This window comes from Macaca thibetana, chromosome 10 (assembly GCF_024542745.1).
Source record: "Macaca thibetana thibetana isolate TM-01 chromosome 10, ASM2454274v1, whole genome shotgun sequence".
NCBI lineage: Eukaryota > Metazoa > Chordata > Mammalia > Primates > Cercopithecidae > Macaca > Macaca thibetana.
The window spans coordinates 23,023,489-23,039,017 of NC_065587.1; the positions used below are offsets into that span (position 1 = coordinate 23,023,489).

A 15,529-nucleotide genomic window follows, 5' to 3' on the forward strand; every position below is an offset into this window, starting at 1 on the left:
CCAGAACTTTGTGACAGGCATAAGTCCATTCCCACATGGCAGCCACTTTGGGGTCCTAGCCGACTATGCTGGCTCCAGGGGTAAGCCAAAAGAAAGGTCGTTTACACTCACAAGGGTGTTTTGGTGCGTTTCAACAGTATTTTACTTACATTGCTACATAGTAGAGGAGGAATAGGACAGACTTCTGAAACAGCATCCTATCATTTGCTAAATTGACCTTATAAATAATGTTTTGCTTTTGTGACATTATTCTTTTTAGCATTATTTTGAAAATTAGATGATTTTTCATATTTTATTTGTACTCCATAGTCTAAATTAATGTGCTGTGTAGTGTCACTTGTGTAGAAACTCTGTTTTGTAGACATAAGTTACTAAATAAATGTTCTGTGTTTTTAGGTAGTTTAGTCTTTGTGACATTAAGTTTTGGGACAGATTGTTTTGACTCCAATTAATATTCTGAAATTTTTCTCCTTTCATTACCTACCTCTCCATTATGCCTCAGTTGTAACGGTGAGTAAAACTATTTTTGTGTCTCAAAATATCTTTAAACTTTGTTTTACACAGTAATTATTTTCAACCATTCTTTGCTAACTGCCCCTCACTGCATGGTTCCCTCCTGTGTCCCGCCAACCAGCCCCCACACTCTACCACATGTTCCCAGTGTTCATGGGCCCTTTCCACCCTTGTCTCAAAATCTCCCTATTGATTTTATTTTGCTTTTGTTACTCCCTTCAAACACGGTATTTGTTTATCAGACCTCGCAGCTTCTTTATTAGCCCAGTATGCTGCGTGGCAAGTCGAATTGTTTTGAATTATTTAAAAGCATGCAGCATTTGGTTTGCCTGACAAGTCTATAAAAATGGGTAGCTAATGATTCTTTGTCACTTGAGGATCAGTCTCCTTGTAGAGTCAGAGCATGGATGCTTATACTCGGAAAAGCTCCCTCAGACGTGGGCACCAAGGAACAGGTAGAAGATTACTATCATTTTCGTGTTGTGTTTTCTGCAGAATGAATATATGAAAGATGATTTCTTCATTAAAATCGAAACATGGCACAAACCAGACTTGGGAACATTAGAAAATGTAAGTTTCAACTCTGCACTTTTAGTACGGAAGCCCCTGGAAACGAGAATACTGTATGTAGTTCACTTGTCATCACCAAAGTAATGTCACCTGTGTTGGACTAGTATCTGACCACACCAAGCTGTGTCAAATTGAGATGAGGCAGGCAAGCAGCCAGAAACCAAATGGGCTTTCCCTATCAGTCCCCTTGCCTTGACACTTTGGTAAAGTTGCTGTTTTGATCAGCAACTCTTATCTGAGGCAAGGAGAGCTTGGGTAAACAAAATTCAAAGATAACCCCCAGCCCAATTTTAGCCATTAGTTTTGCTAATTAGATTGCTTTTATCTCTGAGTGTTTGCCAGAGCTGCTCTGCATAGCAGAATTGATTGCTTTAATTTTTACCTCCTGTCTGCTTTGCTAGGGTATGGGCTGATGTCAGAGAAATGGCCGAAAGGCAGGAGGGATAAAGTACTTGAATAACTTAAAAAAATGTTGAAAAGCTCTTGACTTATATAAGTTGGTGCACATTTATCTCTTTAAGATTCAAGAATATCTTTGAGTTAGGACTTTAAAAAAATGTAATCATTAACTTTTAGTAAGGTTTGTCATGGAGCTTGGGAAGGCCTGTTGTATAGGTTGATGCCCTTGGTCTAGGGGTTCTCAAAAGTGTGGTCTTTGGATGGGCCAGGAGCAGCACAGTATCTGAGGACTTGTTTGAAATGCAAATTCTCTGACCTCACCCAAGAATCTGTAGGGTTGGGACTCAGCAGTTTCTGTTTTCTGGTGCACATGCATTCCAGGAGAGTAGGTTAATGATTATGGCAAATTCTGTTTTTTACTGTTCTATTGCTGTACTCTTATGTTATTGATGCCAATTAGCCAATTAATAGAACTTTGAATTTTAATATGTAGTATTTGACTTGAGTTTTCTTTCAAGTGATCATTTGACATTTTATGTTGTTTTTCTCTTTTTTATTTTTTTATTTTTTTTTATTTTTGAGACAGAGTCTCACTTTGTTGCCCAGGCTGGGGTGCAATCACGCACTGTCTGCTCAGTGCAACCTCTGCCTCCTGGGTTCAAGTAATTCTCCTGCCTCAGCCTCCCAAGTAGCTGGGACTGCAGGCATGCACCACCATGCCTGGCTAACTTTTGTATTTTCAGTAGAGATTCACCATTCAGTAGAGTTTCACCATGTCGGCCAAGCTAGTCTTGAACTCCTGACCTCAGGTGATCCACCTGCCTCAGCCTCCCAAAGTGCTGGGATTACAGGTGTGAGCCACTGCACCCAGGCTTTTTGTTGTTTTTTATAGTAATCTTCTATAATTTATAATCTAGATGAGATGATTTGGTGTGCATTAATCTATATGATTTAATCTGCTATTTTCAGCTTTTAAATGGGCATGTCTTTGGCAGTTATCAAACAATTCCTAATTAGTTCATAGATGGCATTTCAGAAATAAATGATGGATCAACATGCAATAGAGAGGAGTTGGCATCATACTGAAACTGAATAGCTTTAGGATAATCAAATTCTGGAGAGATTTTAGACCATACAGTGCATCATTTGAATTCTACTTGTAATGTCACCTTATGTTTGTATAGAACTTTGTTGGTTACAAAAGTTACAAGTACTTTGTTGTGTATCATTTGGGTTAAACATAGGTCTGGTATATTTTGTTAAATAAATCATCTGTGAGGACTATCAGAAAATAATATTGACAGGTTTCTATTAATTTGGCAGCATCCTTATTCTCTCCTTATTATTTGGGGTTATAAGTGGTAATAAAAGATTTCTAGATCCTGCAAAATATCAGACAGCTAATATAATGAAATAATAATTTGGGTCTTTTAATTCCCTGTAATGTACCCTGAGTGACTCAAGATAAAGATTATATATGTAAACATAATAGAATAATCTACACTTTGTTTTATTTCTTTTCTCTTTGTCATTGGTAGGTACATGGTTTAGATCCAAACACATGGAAAACTGTTGAAATTGTCCATATAGATATTGCAGATAGAAGTCAAGTTGAACCAGCAGTAAGTATTACTCAATGACATTTAACCTGTTCCCTTTTACAGTTAAAAATTATTTTCTACTATCACATTTAGGATTAAGTTAAAATTATTTCCTTTCTTTCTTGTATGGCCTACATTTCTATGCCGAAATGAGCTTGGAGTGTAGTCTAGTAGGTCTTTGCAGCAAAGAGACCAGAGTAAGAGAGAAGGTGATTTGTTTTCTGTGTGGATTTTGCCTTTGTACAGGTGATCCCTTTAGGAAGTCCCAATATACCTGGGAAATGTAGGTTGTTTTCATTGAAAAACAAAACACATTGTTTACAAAATAATTCTCCCTCAAGCTTCTTTAAATAATATAGGTCCCTTTTACTTTTCAAATGTGATTAAGAAAGCAAAAATTTAATTTGCATGCAAGTATTTAGTAACTCAGCCACAGTTGTTATTTGTAGAAAATAGTTTGTGTAGAGTATCTTTTTTAAAATTTTCTTTTAGATTCCAGAAGTAGGTGTAGAGTATTTTAATTTAATAGTTGTTTAGCTTTCTATTTTGAATCCTATTAAGATGTAAATATTTCTACTCCTGGCTTTTGACTTAACAAAAAAATTTCTTTTTCACAAAGACACTTATTCCTCATGCCAGATTAAGACTCTTGTCTTAGGCTGGACACAGTGGCTTCCACTTGTAATCCCAGCACTTTGGAAGGCCAAAGGGGGAGGATTGCTTGAGCACAGGAGCTTGAGACCAGCCTGGACAACATAGTGAGATCCTGTCTCTAAAAAGAAAAAAACAATTAGCTGGGCATGATGGCATGTACCTGTAATTCCAGCTACATGGGGAGGCTTAGATGGGAGGATTGCTTGAGTCCAGAAATTTGAGGCTGCAGTGAGCGGTGATCGTACCACTGCACCCCAGCCAGGGTGACAGAGTGAGATCCTGTCTCAGAGGGGGGGAAAAAAAAAAAAGGCCAGGTGCGGTGGCTCACGCCTGTAATCCCAGCACTTTGGGAGGCCGAGGCAGGCAGATCACGAGGTCAGGAGATCGAGACCATCCTGGCTAACACAGTGAAACCCCTTCTCTACTAAAAATACAAAAAATAAGCCAGGCATGGTGGCGGGCGCCTGTAGTCCCAGCTACTCCGGAGGCTGAGGCAGGAGAATGGCGTGAACCTGGGAGGCAGAGCTTGCAGTGAGCCGAGATCGCACCACTGTACTCCAGCCTGGGCAACAGAGTGAGACTCTGTCTCAAAAAAAAAAAAAGACCCCTGTCTTATCTTGCCAAAGTTTGTGGATATTTATTGTGGTTCTTTTTTTATAAGTGCTGATTTGGTTTTACACAGCACATGTAAATACAAGCACTGGTCCTCTTCCTCTAATCTAGAGAACTAAAGCTTTGGAATAAGAGTGGCACCCTTTGTTTTGTCATGGTAAAGCACAGTGTGTTCAGCAGGTATCCCCTTCCATTTCTGTTTTTGGTGCTTATTCCCTGAACTTGAGCAGTGTTGTAAGCTAAACAGAAATAAGTCAAACACTAAATGTCTGGTTTTGCTGTTGAAATTTGAAGGTAAACTTGCCTAAACAAAGGTCCCTGACCTTTTCTCAGAAGTCGCTGGGGTTGAGACTGCCAGCAGTGACCCAGTACCAGGCTGGGCCAACTCTGCTAGGGCCCCCTTCCTGCTTAGAAGTGTGAGCACTAATAAGGGACTTTTGTTCTAGAAGTTCTTAAATTTTAGTTTTGCTGTGATTTGAAGTTGTTTCAATTTTAGGGATCTTTTCACCTTTGACATTGTTAGAGAGTTTTTTAATCTGTAGAAATGAAATGATATCTGTTATGCCCTTTTATTTCTCTTGGTATTGTTTACAGCTAAGATTTACTATATGTGAAAGAATGATGGGAAGAGAAGTAATTGGCAGTAATGAGTGAGTCAGTTAATGACTAGGTCAGGACAGCTTACAAGCCTGGAGCTGCCCATCACTAAAATACCAAGCAGCAGTATGCCACACCAGGATCGGGTGCCCTGGGGAAGGCATTCCCATTATGTTGTTGGTGTTTGAAAATGCTATAATGACCAAACAAAATGGCTGGACTGACTCAGACTTATGGTCCATAGGTTTGCAGTCTATGTTGTTCACCAGCAGAGTACAAGATACCTTTGGTTTTGCTGGAGGCATAAAAATTCTTTGTTCCTGTCCTCAGGCGAAAATGGGCAGTGTTTACAGGCATGAATGCTGGTGGAAAGAGCAGTGTAAGGGCAGATTGCACAAGAACCCTGGAGGCGCTGGTTCCCATCCCCTCCACCTCAGCACAGACTTCAGAGAGGAGAGGAGGCACTGGATGCATGACAGCAGCACTTGAGATAGGTGCTCCAGGTGGAAGGCACCGCACATGCAAAGGCTGAGTAGGTAGTTCTATGTGTGAAAATGGTGATGTTTGGGGTGGATAGCTAGTGAAAAAGACTGGATTGAGCCCAAGTGAGGAGGATCTGTGTTGCGAGGCATGGAGCTTTGACTAAGAACATACATTCTGAAACTAGGTGGGCTTCAGATTTCCATTCTGAGACTCTGCCACCTGCTGGCTATTTAATCTTGGACAGGTTGGTTAGCCTCTCTTTGCCTGTATTATCTGGTGTAAAATGAGAGTAATTATCTTATAGGATTAAATATGATCACTTAGAGTATATTAGTCTGTTTTCACACTGCTGTACAGATACTACCCAAGGCTGGGTAATTTATAATGGAAAGAGGTTTAATTCACTCACAGTTCTGCATGACTGGGAAGGCCTTGGGAAACTTACAATCATGGTGGAAGGGGAATCAGGCACGTTTTACATGGCGGCAGGAGAGAGAGGAGGAGGAAGGAGGAACTCCTAAACAGATCTTGTGAGAACTCACTCACTGTCACCAGAACAGAATGGGAGAAACTGCCCCCGATGATCCAATCACCTCCCTTCCTTGACACATGGGGATTACAGGTCCCTCCATTGACATGTGGTAATTACAATTTGAGATGATATTTGGGTGGTAACACAGAGCCAAATCATATCATAGAGCCAGTGCGTAGTTCAGTAAATGCTAGCCGTAATTGTCATTATTAGCTCCAGTTGTACAAGAGTTCTGAGAGTCTGTGTTCACATCAAGCATTGTTTGGGGACTAACCACAACCTGCATATATGTGGTTTTTTGATGTTCATAGCTCCTATTTCCCATTATGTTTTAGAGATTAGTAAGATATAAATTTATTTTAAAGTTTATTGAATTTGCAGGAACTATTTTTTATTGGGATAAAATACACATAACGTAAAATTTACCCTTTTAACCATTTTTAAATGTGCAGTTCAGTGGCATTTAGTACATTAACAATGTCCTGCAACCATTACCACTGTCTAGCTGCAAAATGTTTTCATCACCCCAGAAGGACACCCTGTACTCATGAACAGTCATTCCCTGATTCTCCTTCCCCCAACCTTTGGCAACTGCTAACCTGTTTTCTGTCTCTTGGGATTTGCCTATTCTGGATATTTCATATAAATAGAATCATGCAACGCATGGCCTCCGGTGGCTGGCTTCTTTCTTGTGCTTTGCATTTATTTACAAGATTCATCTTTATAATATGTGTCAGTACTTCATTCCTTTCTGTGGCTAAATAATATTCCAGTGTATGGATAGACCACATTTTGTTGATGCATTCATCTGGGTTTTTTTTGTTATTGTTGTTTTGAGACGGAGTCTTGCTCTGTCGCCCAGGCTGGAGTGCAGTGGCACGATCTTGGCTCACTGCGTGCTCTGCCTCCGGGGTTCATGCCATTCTCCTGCCTCATCCTCCCGAGTAGCTGGGACTACAGGCGCCCAGATAACTTTTTGTATTTTTAGTAGAGATGGAGTTTCACCATGTTAGCCAGGATGGTCTCGATCTCTGACCTTGTGATCCTCCTGCCTCGGCCTCCCAAAGTGCTGGGATTACAGGCGTGAGCCACTGCGCCCGGCCTCATGCATTCATCTGTTGATGGACATTTGGGTTTTTTCTACCTCTTGGCTGTTGTGACTAGTGCTACTGTAAACCTTTGTGTCACAGGAGCTTTTTGTCTAATGTGCTCTCTTAGTTGGGGATAATTAAAGAACTGATATGTAAGGATTATCAGACCTTTTGATGTGGGAAAAAAAATAATTCCAGTATGCACATTTCTCTGTTACAAAAAGAAAGGGAAAGGAGCTTTTTGGTGCAAAGGTGCCCTTGACAGTTTTTAAGCATAGAGCAGAGCATTGAGCTTCCAGGGTTGGGGTGGGGTGGGGGGTGGGGGGTGGGGCGGTGTTGAAGGCCAGTATGGGCGGTGGCAGGAGAGCTAGGACCAGAACCCCATTTCAGGGAGGAGGTGATTGTGAAATCTAGTGGTGCAGGGACCCTGGGTCTGCTCTTTTCTTCTGCACATCCTTGTCTGTCCACTTTCCCAGGCATTGACAGCTGCCCCTACACTCTTATCCCTTTAAGTTCCATTCCATTGTTTTGGCCTTGACTAGTTAGAGTTTTAGGGTTAGCTTTTATCCCAAACACCTGGACCACCTGGAGGTCATTACTTCTTACCAGATCCAATTTGGTTTTCTGTTGAGTTAATTTGTTCATATCATTCTGCCCTGTTAGGTAATTTTGTCACTTGAATATTCTAGTCTACAGTGTAGAGAAAAGGCAGAACACATTTACAGTTCTAAAATGGTAATGTTGTCATAGCAATCAATAGTACTGAATGCCTGTGCTGTGTGTACCAGTGCTGTGCATACAGCACTGTGGTAACTGTTGAGGATTTGTATAGCACCCACAAGAGACTTACAGTCTTAGCAAGAAAAGCCCAGTACAATAAAGTAGTTAACAAGTGGCAGAGGCTTATAGCATGGTCTAAAGTGCTATAGGATTTCAGAAAGAGAACAGACGATCTGTAAGAACGCAAAGCTGAAAAGGCTGAAGGGAAGACTCCTGACATGAGGATGTGTAGAGTTTTGATGAGTGGAACAATCATTACACTTTTTCCTCTTACACTCGTTGCTCTGACACATTATACGTTTATTTCATTTTTCTCTCTCCCTTCCAAGTAGAAATTAAACCTCAGAGTGAAGAGTCTTTGTAACCTTAGCCCATGTCTCCCCAGATCCTATAACGCTGTCTGAAATATAGTAGGTACTCAGTGAATTCCTGTTAATAAATGAATTCATAGGCAAGCAGAATAGAAATGAAGGTGCAGGTGCACCATCTGACATTGAATTGGAGTAGTTTTTCGAGCTGAAGGGAACCTTAGCTACTTAGGCCTCCTTGCATTTAGACTGTGCTTCACATAATCCTAAGAGTTTCTTGCCCCCCTCCTCCCTCAGGTTATCAGGATGGAGCAACTAGAATAAGGGGTTGAGTTCCTTCGTGTTCTCCTCTGCCAGCGCAGTTGTGCTTGCTTGTCATTAGTCTTGACTGTAAGATTTACTTTGAACACAGTTCTGCAGCTACTTAAAGTTTGATTTCAGGGCTAACCTCCTGAAGCCCAGATAAGCTAGTAATTCTCATGATCACTTAGCTAATGCCAAAAGTGGAAATCCCGATTCTCAGATCAGCTGACTGATTCTTCCCTAGCTCAGGCCTTGCCGGGGCAGTCACTCTTCGAGCTGCCACTTGAGCATTCTCTTCCTCTCCTCGCACTGCTCTGCCACGGACCATACCCTGTGCTTTCCTGTTCCAATGCACTGCTTGTTCTCATCTCCTTTCTGGGACTCCTTTCTTTCTGTCCAACGTTGACGTGTCCTTCAGGATGTAGGTAGGTCGGAGCTTGCCTGCTCCAGGGAGATTTCTCTCAAGTTGGAATCAGTCTTCCTGTCTGCTGAATTTCAGAAGCTTTTGCTCATTTCATTGGTGTGTTTTGTTCTCTTTGTTTAGCAACCTGTTCTCTTTTTACAGAGTAGGCCCTTCATAAATATCGGTCAGATGAACCTGATGAGCTTGAGAATAATGAGGAAACTAAACACTATGAGCCAAGAGTTTGTACTGGAATACAAAATCAATTTGATGTCCTTTTGATAACATCTGGGTTGGCAAGGGATGAGGAAGCAGGCACTCCCATACATTGCCTGTGGGAATATAAATTGGTAGAACTGGTACTAGCCTAGCAGAATTACAAGTGCACGTAGCCTGTTGACCCAGCGAAATTCTGCTTCTGGGAATTGACTCTACCCTCTGTAAAGTGACAGGTGTATAAACCTAAGATCAGAAGTCTAAGTGTTGCTTTATCAATCGGGAACTGATTAAGAACATTATGGCACACTCATATGATGGAGTTCAGTGCAGTCATTAAAAGGGAGTGAACCCTATTTGCACTGATGGAGAATCCTTTTCAAGACAACCTGGAGAGAGAAAGACGAAGAAGTATGTATAATATGCTTCCATTTGTTATATTAAAAAGGAGAAAAATATGTTTGCTTAGTTATGTATGGATTATCAAGAAGAATGCATAAGATGCTGTTAATAGTGATTTCCCTTAGGAAAGGAATGGGATGGAAGAGTTGAGGTCTGACAGAGATGTGTGCAGTGGATCAGGGGATAAACTCCTCTCACCAACTGTATGTTTTTTGTTGCTGCATAACAGATCACTACATATTTAGTGGCCGGGTAATGTGACCTGATTAGTTTGATTAATAAGGGAATGGCCTACCATTACCTTTGCCACAGTCTGTGACTTAGAAGCAAGTTAGAGGTTCTGCTTGCACTTAATGGGAGGGTGACTTATGGCGGGGAGGGGTTCACTTTAGAATGCATCTGCCATACCAGCAGTCAATGTTTAGTGCCTAAAACTTGCTCCTTAAGGATTGGAGTGACACTAGAATTGAGAACTTAGTAACTGTGAATAGGCCAGCAAGTGGGTGTGGGATTGGGTGGGGGTGGAGCTGCACCCCATGGATTGGGTTGCCTGTTAGACCTGGGGAGGTGAGGTGGGTGGGGATATTGGGGCAGAATCTCCTTCCTAGATTTGCTGAGTGTGCCTTGTTCCAGGGATCAGAGGACAGCTTGTGGAGGCTCAGGTTGTGGGGAATGGTTAATGGCCAGATCCAGATCCTACCCCTTCAGTCAGCCCCAGCTCTTATCCTGCACCTCAGCTGGGAGCCTGACTCTCTTGCTTTGTAAACAGGGAATGATCCCCTTTCACGAGACCACCATCATGTCTGGGCCTATGGTAGGAGACTGTGGCTAGAACCTGCGTTTTTCTCAACACTATTTTTATGACCCAAGGGCAGCACCTTCTGAATGGGAGATCATGTGACTACTGGGAATGCATGTTCCTCTAGTGCACCTGTGTTTAGTGGTAACACCTCACATGCAGAATCTGGTTACCTATGCAGTTGTGAATATCCAGAAGTTAAGTGAATCACTGTCTATAGTCTTACCCAATTTAAAAGTTCATGATTTGACCTTTTCTCCCTTAAGTGAATGTGTTGGTGGTGATTTGGAAAAAGAAAATTAGGAAGACCTTCTGAAAGTATAGTCATCCTCAAAGTTTGTACTGTGGCACCTTGACTCCTGAAAGTTTTTGTCTTAGTCTGATTTAATCAGTGATTTTTCATTCTGTACTTAATGACCTCTGGTTTTTCTTGAGTGAGCTAATTTAGAAAAAAAACCAAGTTAAATGGTTGAGTTTCTTTCATATTACTTGCTTTTAAAAAGAAAGAAAACAGCAGCATTATTAAATTTGAGTGAATCAGTAGGCAAGTCCTCAGAGTCAGGACAAACATGAAATAGTTTCATGTTTTCATCTTGGAGCACAGCTGTTTGGTTTCCTTGCTGTGTTGTAGAAACCAAGAATTTGAAACTCCACCTGGTGGGGGCTTTCTGTCACTGCAGGTGAATTTAATACAAATGCAGCCCCAAATATTTTAATTCAGAGTGATTGTTGATTTCTCTTAAGATTTAACTTTCTCAGCTAGATTGTCAGGTGACTTGTATACCGCTCTTATAGATTTGCTGTCTTTGGTAATGTTTATGAACTATACTTCCCCATGCAGAGAAGAGATGTGATTTGACTCGTGGCGTAACTGAATACTTGGGTGGATGCTTTGACATGTTTACATAATTGGAGGGTGACATTGTCACAGTAACTCTAGGAACAAGGATTTGTTTTAAAAATCTGTCAGTGTGACCCAGGGTCACAGAGTCGTTTGCTACAGAAATCATATGTATTTAAATGTATGGGCCATTAGGCTTTTTGTTGATGACTTGTGGGAAGTCTGTATATGACTATTGCTTTAGCCACTGTTCTGTGTAATTTTCTAGAAGCTTCATCACTTCCTGATGAAACAAGCCAAGTAGTCTGGAATTTCTGCATAATATCCTCACTTAATATCTTTTTTCCTTTAGAATGTATCTACCTACCGTAGGAAACGGATTTCCTGTTTCAAGAGAAAGTGGCATTGTAGCGAAGTGTTATTAAGGTGTTATATCCTTTAAGAAGGAAGAGTCCTTCTGCCTGTCATCCCAGCGGTCACAGAGTACACCATGCTCCAGCAGGACACACCTCACACTCTCTCCATCCTCAGACCCACTTGTTTTAAACCCAGGCATCACTTCTAAAAGTCTTCCTCAATAAGCTAGATGCCTTTTGGTGGTCAGGATTGTACTATACTCATCATTTCTGTGTCCAGGACCTAGCAAGATGCAGGATGCATGGCGTGGAGTAAGCTCTTCCATAAAGGTTTGGTAGATCAGATGTTTTTTCTCTCTAGTATTAAAAAAAAAAAGAAGAAAAGGCTTTTTGGAGGAGTTGAAGTTTTTATTGTTCAAATAGTAAATGAAAAAATAAAATGCTGCTTTAATTCTTTCTTTAGTAATTCTAGATAAGATATATATTATGTGCCTTAAATTCTAAAAATTTTGGCCAGACACAGTGGCTCACGCCTGCAATTCCAGCATTTTGAGAGGCTGAGGCAGGAGGATTGCTTGAGTTCAGGAGTTCGAGGCTGCAGTGAGCTATGATCATGCCACTGTACTCCAGCCTGGGCGACAGACTGTCTCAAGAAAATAAAATTTCTGAATATTGTTTCTAAATGAGCAAATACCATTTTGGTCAGATTGAAAAGTGTTTTGGTTAGATAAAATTGTAGTAAGAGCCAGGAGTATCCAGCATAAAACACCGCAGTGTAAGTTTTAAAGTTTTTTAATTTCTAAAGTTGTCTCTGATACACAACCACTGTAAAAAGTTTAGGATTCCTTAAATGTCCTGATGAAATGCACATGCATATCTTCAGCACATTTCCAGAATATACACAAATGAGTCAGTTGACATCTGCTTCTGCTTTTTTTTTTAAGGTATAAATTTGAATCTGGCTCTTTTTAATCATCTCCAGCACTTTGTCTAAGTAGCTTTCCATGATTTGTATACAAAAGTCACTTCCCGGGAGAGGAAGACTCTTTAAAGTGTAAGCCGAAGTATACACATGATTAACATCAGAGAGACCTTCGTTTTTGGAAGTAATTTGAAAGAAAATGAGCATGGTTTAGGAAAAAAAAGAAATTGGAACCACATTTTTAGATATTTATGTGTAACAAGAAAGGATTGTATCAGCCTTCCTCTATAGTACATACTATGTGACTTTGTTTGTATAATTTTCAAGGTACTTTTTAAGTAGAAACAGTGTTTAATTCAAAATTTTAAGGCTTACATACCTAAAAGTGATGCATCTTAACATCTGAGTGTTTTTTACGTGTTAAAAATGAGGAAATATTAATGATATAAAAGCATTAAATTGTTTGGGAGTTGTAGTTTTAAAATCTGGATCTATTTAATATTAAAATGAAGCAAATTTAAAAGAGAGAATGAAATTTTTCCCCTCATCTTTCAGCATGTTTGAGTGTAATGCTTCAATTCATGGTGAAATTTTTCCTAAATGAGATGGTTCAAGATCAAGCATTAGCATTGTGTGACCACAGTGCCCTGACCATAGCATTTCAGCATCGATGTTCCTGAAAGGAAGAGACACAAGCTAGAAACTCGTGTGCCATATTGGTTTTGGGTCACAGAATGTGCAGCGTATGCTCTGATTGATAGGGAACTTCCCTGCAGTGTAGGAGGGGCCCCTGTTCTGTGGGCTACACAGTAAGTTTGTTGTGTTCTTAAGATAAAGCTCAGATTTCATTCATATCATGTCCATCTTTTTGTCCTTTTTAACTTCACCCTAATTGTTACTCTCATGTGCCTCTTCCTTACCTGCCCATGAATATAATTTCCACTGTCATATTTACCCAAAATCTCCATCCTTTTTTCTGGTACCTTTCCTTATTTGCAAATGTCCCCCCCTAAGGGGTAATGGGGACACAATTATGGGCTTCAAGGGTGCTACATCCCTTCTGCAGCCCTCCTGCCTGCCCCAGGCAGCCAGCCTTCCCTCCCTACACTGTGGTCCTTGGATTGTTGCTGCTGTTGAGACTCTGGACCAGTCTGCAACATCTCTTTCCAGCAGAAACACTTCGTGCAAGCAGCTTTTTCAGCACCAGCTTCTTTGGCAAAGCTGTGGGTCCACTCACTAGTCACATTTTTTTCCTTAATACCCCAGAGGACGCAGGCACTCCCAAGTGGGAGGATGAGGCTGCTGATAATCAGCTCAGCCTCCTTTGCAACACCTCTGCTGAGTCCAGCTCACTCACACCTCCCCTGTCCTGTCCCCAGTTTGGTCTCCTTTGGAGACCACGGTCATTAGGCAGGTCTGTACGTGCATGAGTCGGAGTTGTGGGCTGGGTCTGTCCACTAGTCCAGTTCTCTGAAGATTGCATGGAAGTTAAGAGGTGGTTCTTTTTAGAGCCCCTGAGGATCGCTGGGGAGCATTTTTGGCTAACTTCAGAGCTTGCCTGTCAAAGCCTTTATTAGGACTCAAGCCAAAACCCTGAGTCCCTTTGCATTCAAGTGTGGTCTGCCCACAGGCAGCTTATTAGAAATGCAAATTTGTTGCCCCCTCCCTGTTTAGAATCTTTGGAGTAGAGCTCAGGGCTTTTCTGGCCCTCCAGGCAATTCCTGCGCATGCCCACCTTTGAGAAGCTGCATTCTAGTATACATTATTAATGGTGAAGATTGTAGCGCAGGCACTCTTCTAGGATTTTGGAAGCAGAAGGAATCTCAGTTGGAGGCCATGCATGGTCCAACAGTGTTCCCCTCAGCCTTTATTTATACTGTTAAAGAATTTGTAGCCCAGGGAACTGCTGTAACTCTTCAGCCATGTAAGCAGTGGAAGGGGAGCCAGGACTCTAATGCAGAGCTGCTGATTTTATTTTTGTCATTCTAGAACAACTTTTTGCTATATGATGTTTCTTCCTTTGCAATATGTTAAGAGCATTCTTAATTTACTTGAAGGAAATAGGCAGCACCTGTTCTTCCATCTGTCTTCTCTAGTCCCCTGAAACCTCAGTTTTTATCAGTAGTCTTGGTCACCTCCTCCCACGACTGCTGACCTCTGATGTATTTTGAAGTTCGCATATGTGCAATAGAGTAAAAGGATTGGACACCCAAAGATGTGTTTTGGTGTGGGTACTTACAGGGAACACCACTCATACGTTTTCTCATTTGTTCATTTAATAAACATTTATTGAAACTTACTATTTGTTCCGTGTTGCTATGGTAAATCTTTCTCCAGTTAAAGGAACAATTGTATCTGTCTAAAGAGAGTGTGAGATTCTTTATCGCGGACATGCTAAAGTGTGTCAAAGTGACTTACAAGTTCCAACTGTTGGTTGTGTAGTATGTGAGTGCTCCTTCACCAGAGGGTTTTTTTTCCTTACAGCTGATACAGACCAGCGCTGGGCACCAGGCTGCAGCCATAGTCAAAGTTCAAAGACTAATCAGAGCCATGAGTTTTGGAGTTTTGCAATTTACTAAATGAACAGCCATTTTAATTGCTTGTCAAAGGACTATAATGGGATTGTTGGGCTCATCTAAACTGTTTCTGAGCAGCTTGTAGAAGTCTCAGGTGAATCTTTTTAAGGATTGTGATGTCAAAGAAAATGAATTGGTTTTTAAAGTTTGTACTTTTTGCTTGTTCTTTATTTGGTGAGTATGTCTTGGTAGGAAGAACAGTGTCCTGTTTTAGTTGAGGGCAGGAATATACTAAGCCAGTACCTGTTTTTTTGAAATATCAGTTGCCTTTGGGAATGAACATAAATGATTTGCTTTTCTGTACATTAGTTCTTTTTACTTTGAACATACCATTCCATTGTTTGAGTTTTTTAGTGAGCAACCTGACACTTCTTAATTGTTTTTATTGTTTAAAAAAAAGGTATTTTGCTCTTTTTAAACATATTATTTTCTAAAAGTTGGCAAACTGATGAAACTGGGTTTAATTTATTTGGATTGAATCTTAGGGGCATGTAAGTTTTGGTCACACCTTAAGCAGTGCTTGTTTCTTGTGCTCTCAGAAGGATTTGGTATATCTTTTCTTTTGATCATT

The 15,529-nt window shown here is 40.8% G+C and overlaps 1 protein-coding gene across 1 annotated transcript in view; it reads left to right on the forward strand.

Annotated features, from left to right (window-relative positions):
* PITPNB (phosphatidylinositol transfer protein beta) overlaps positions 1–15,529 on the forward strand; it is a 68,334-nt gene that overhangs the window by 22,353 nt on the left and 30,452 nt on the right. Inside the window, exons 5-7 of the mRNA XM_050806853.1 lie at positions 503–510; positions 1,009–1,083; positions 3,021–3,104. Of these exons, the coding sequence (XP_050662810.1) occupies positions 503–510; positions 1,009–1,083; positions 3,021–3,104 (167 nt within the window). The remainder of the gene's footprint in view (positions 1–502; positions 511–1,008; positions 1,084–3,020; positions 3,105–15,529) is intronic.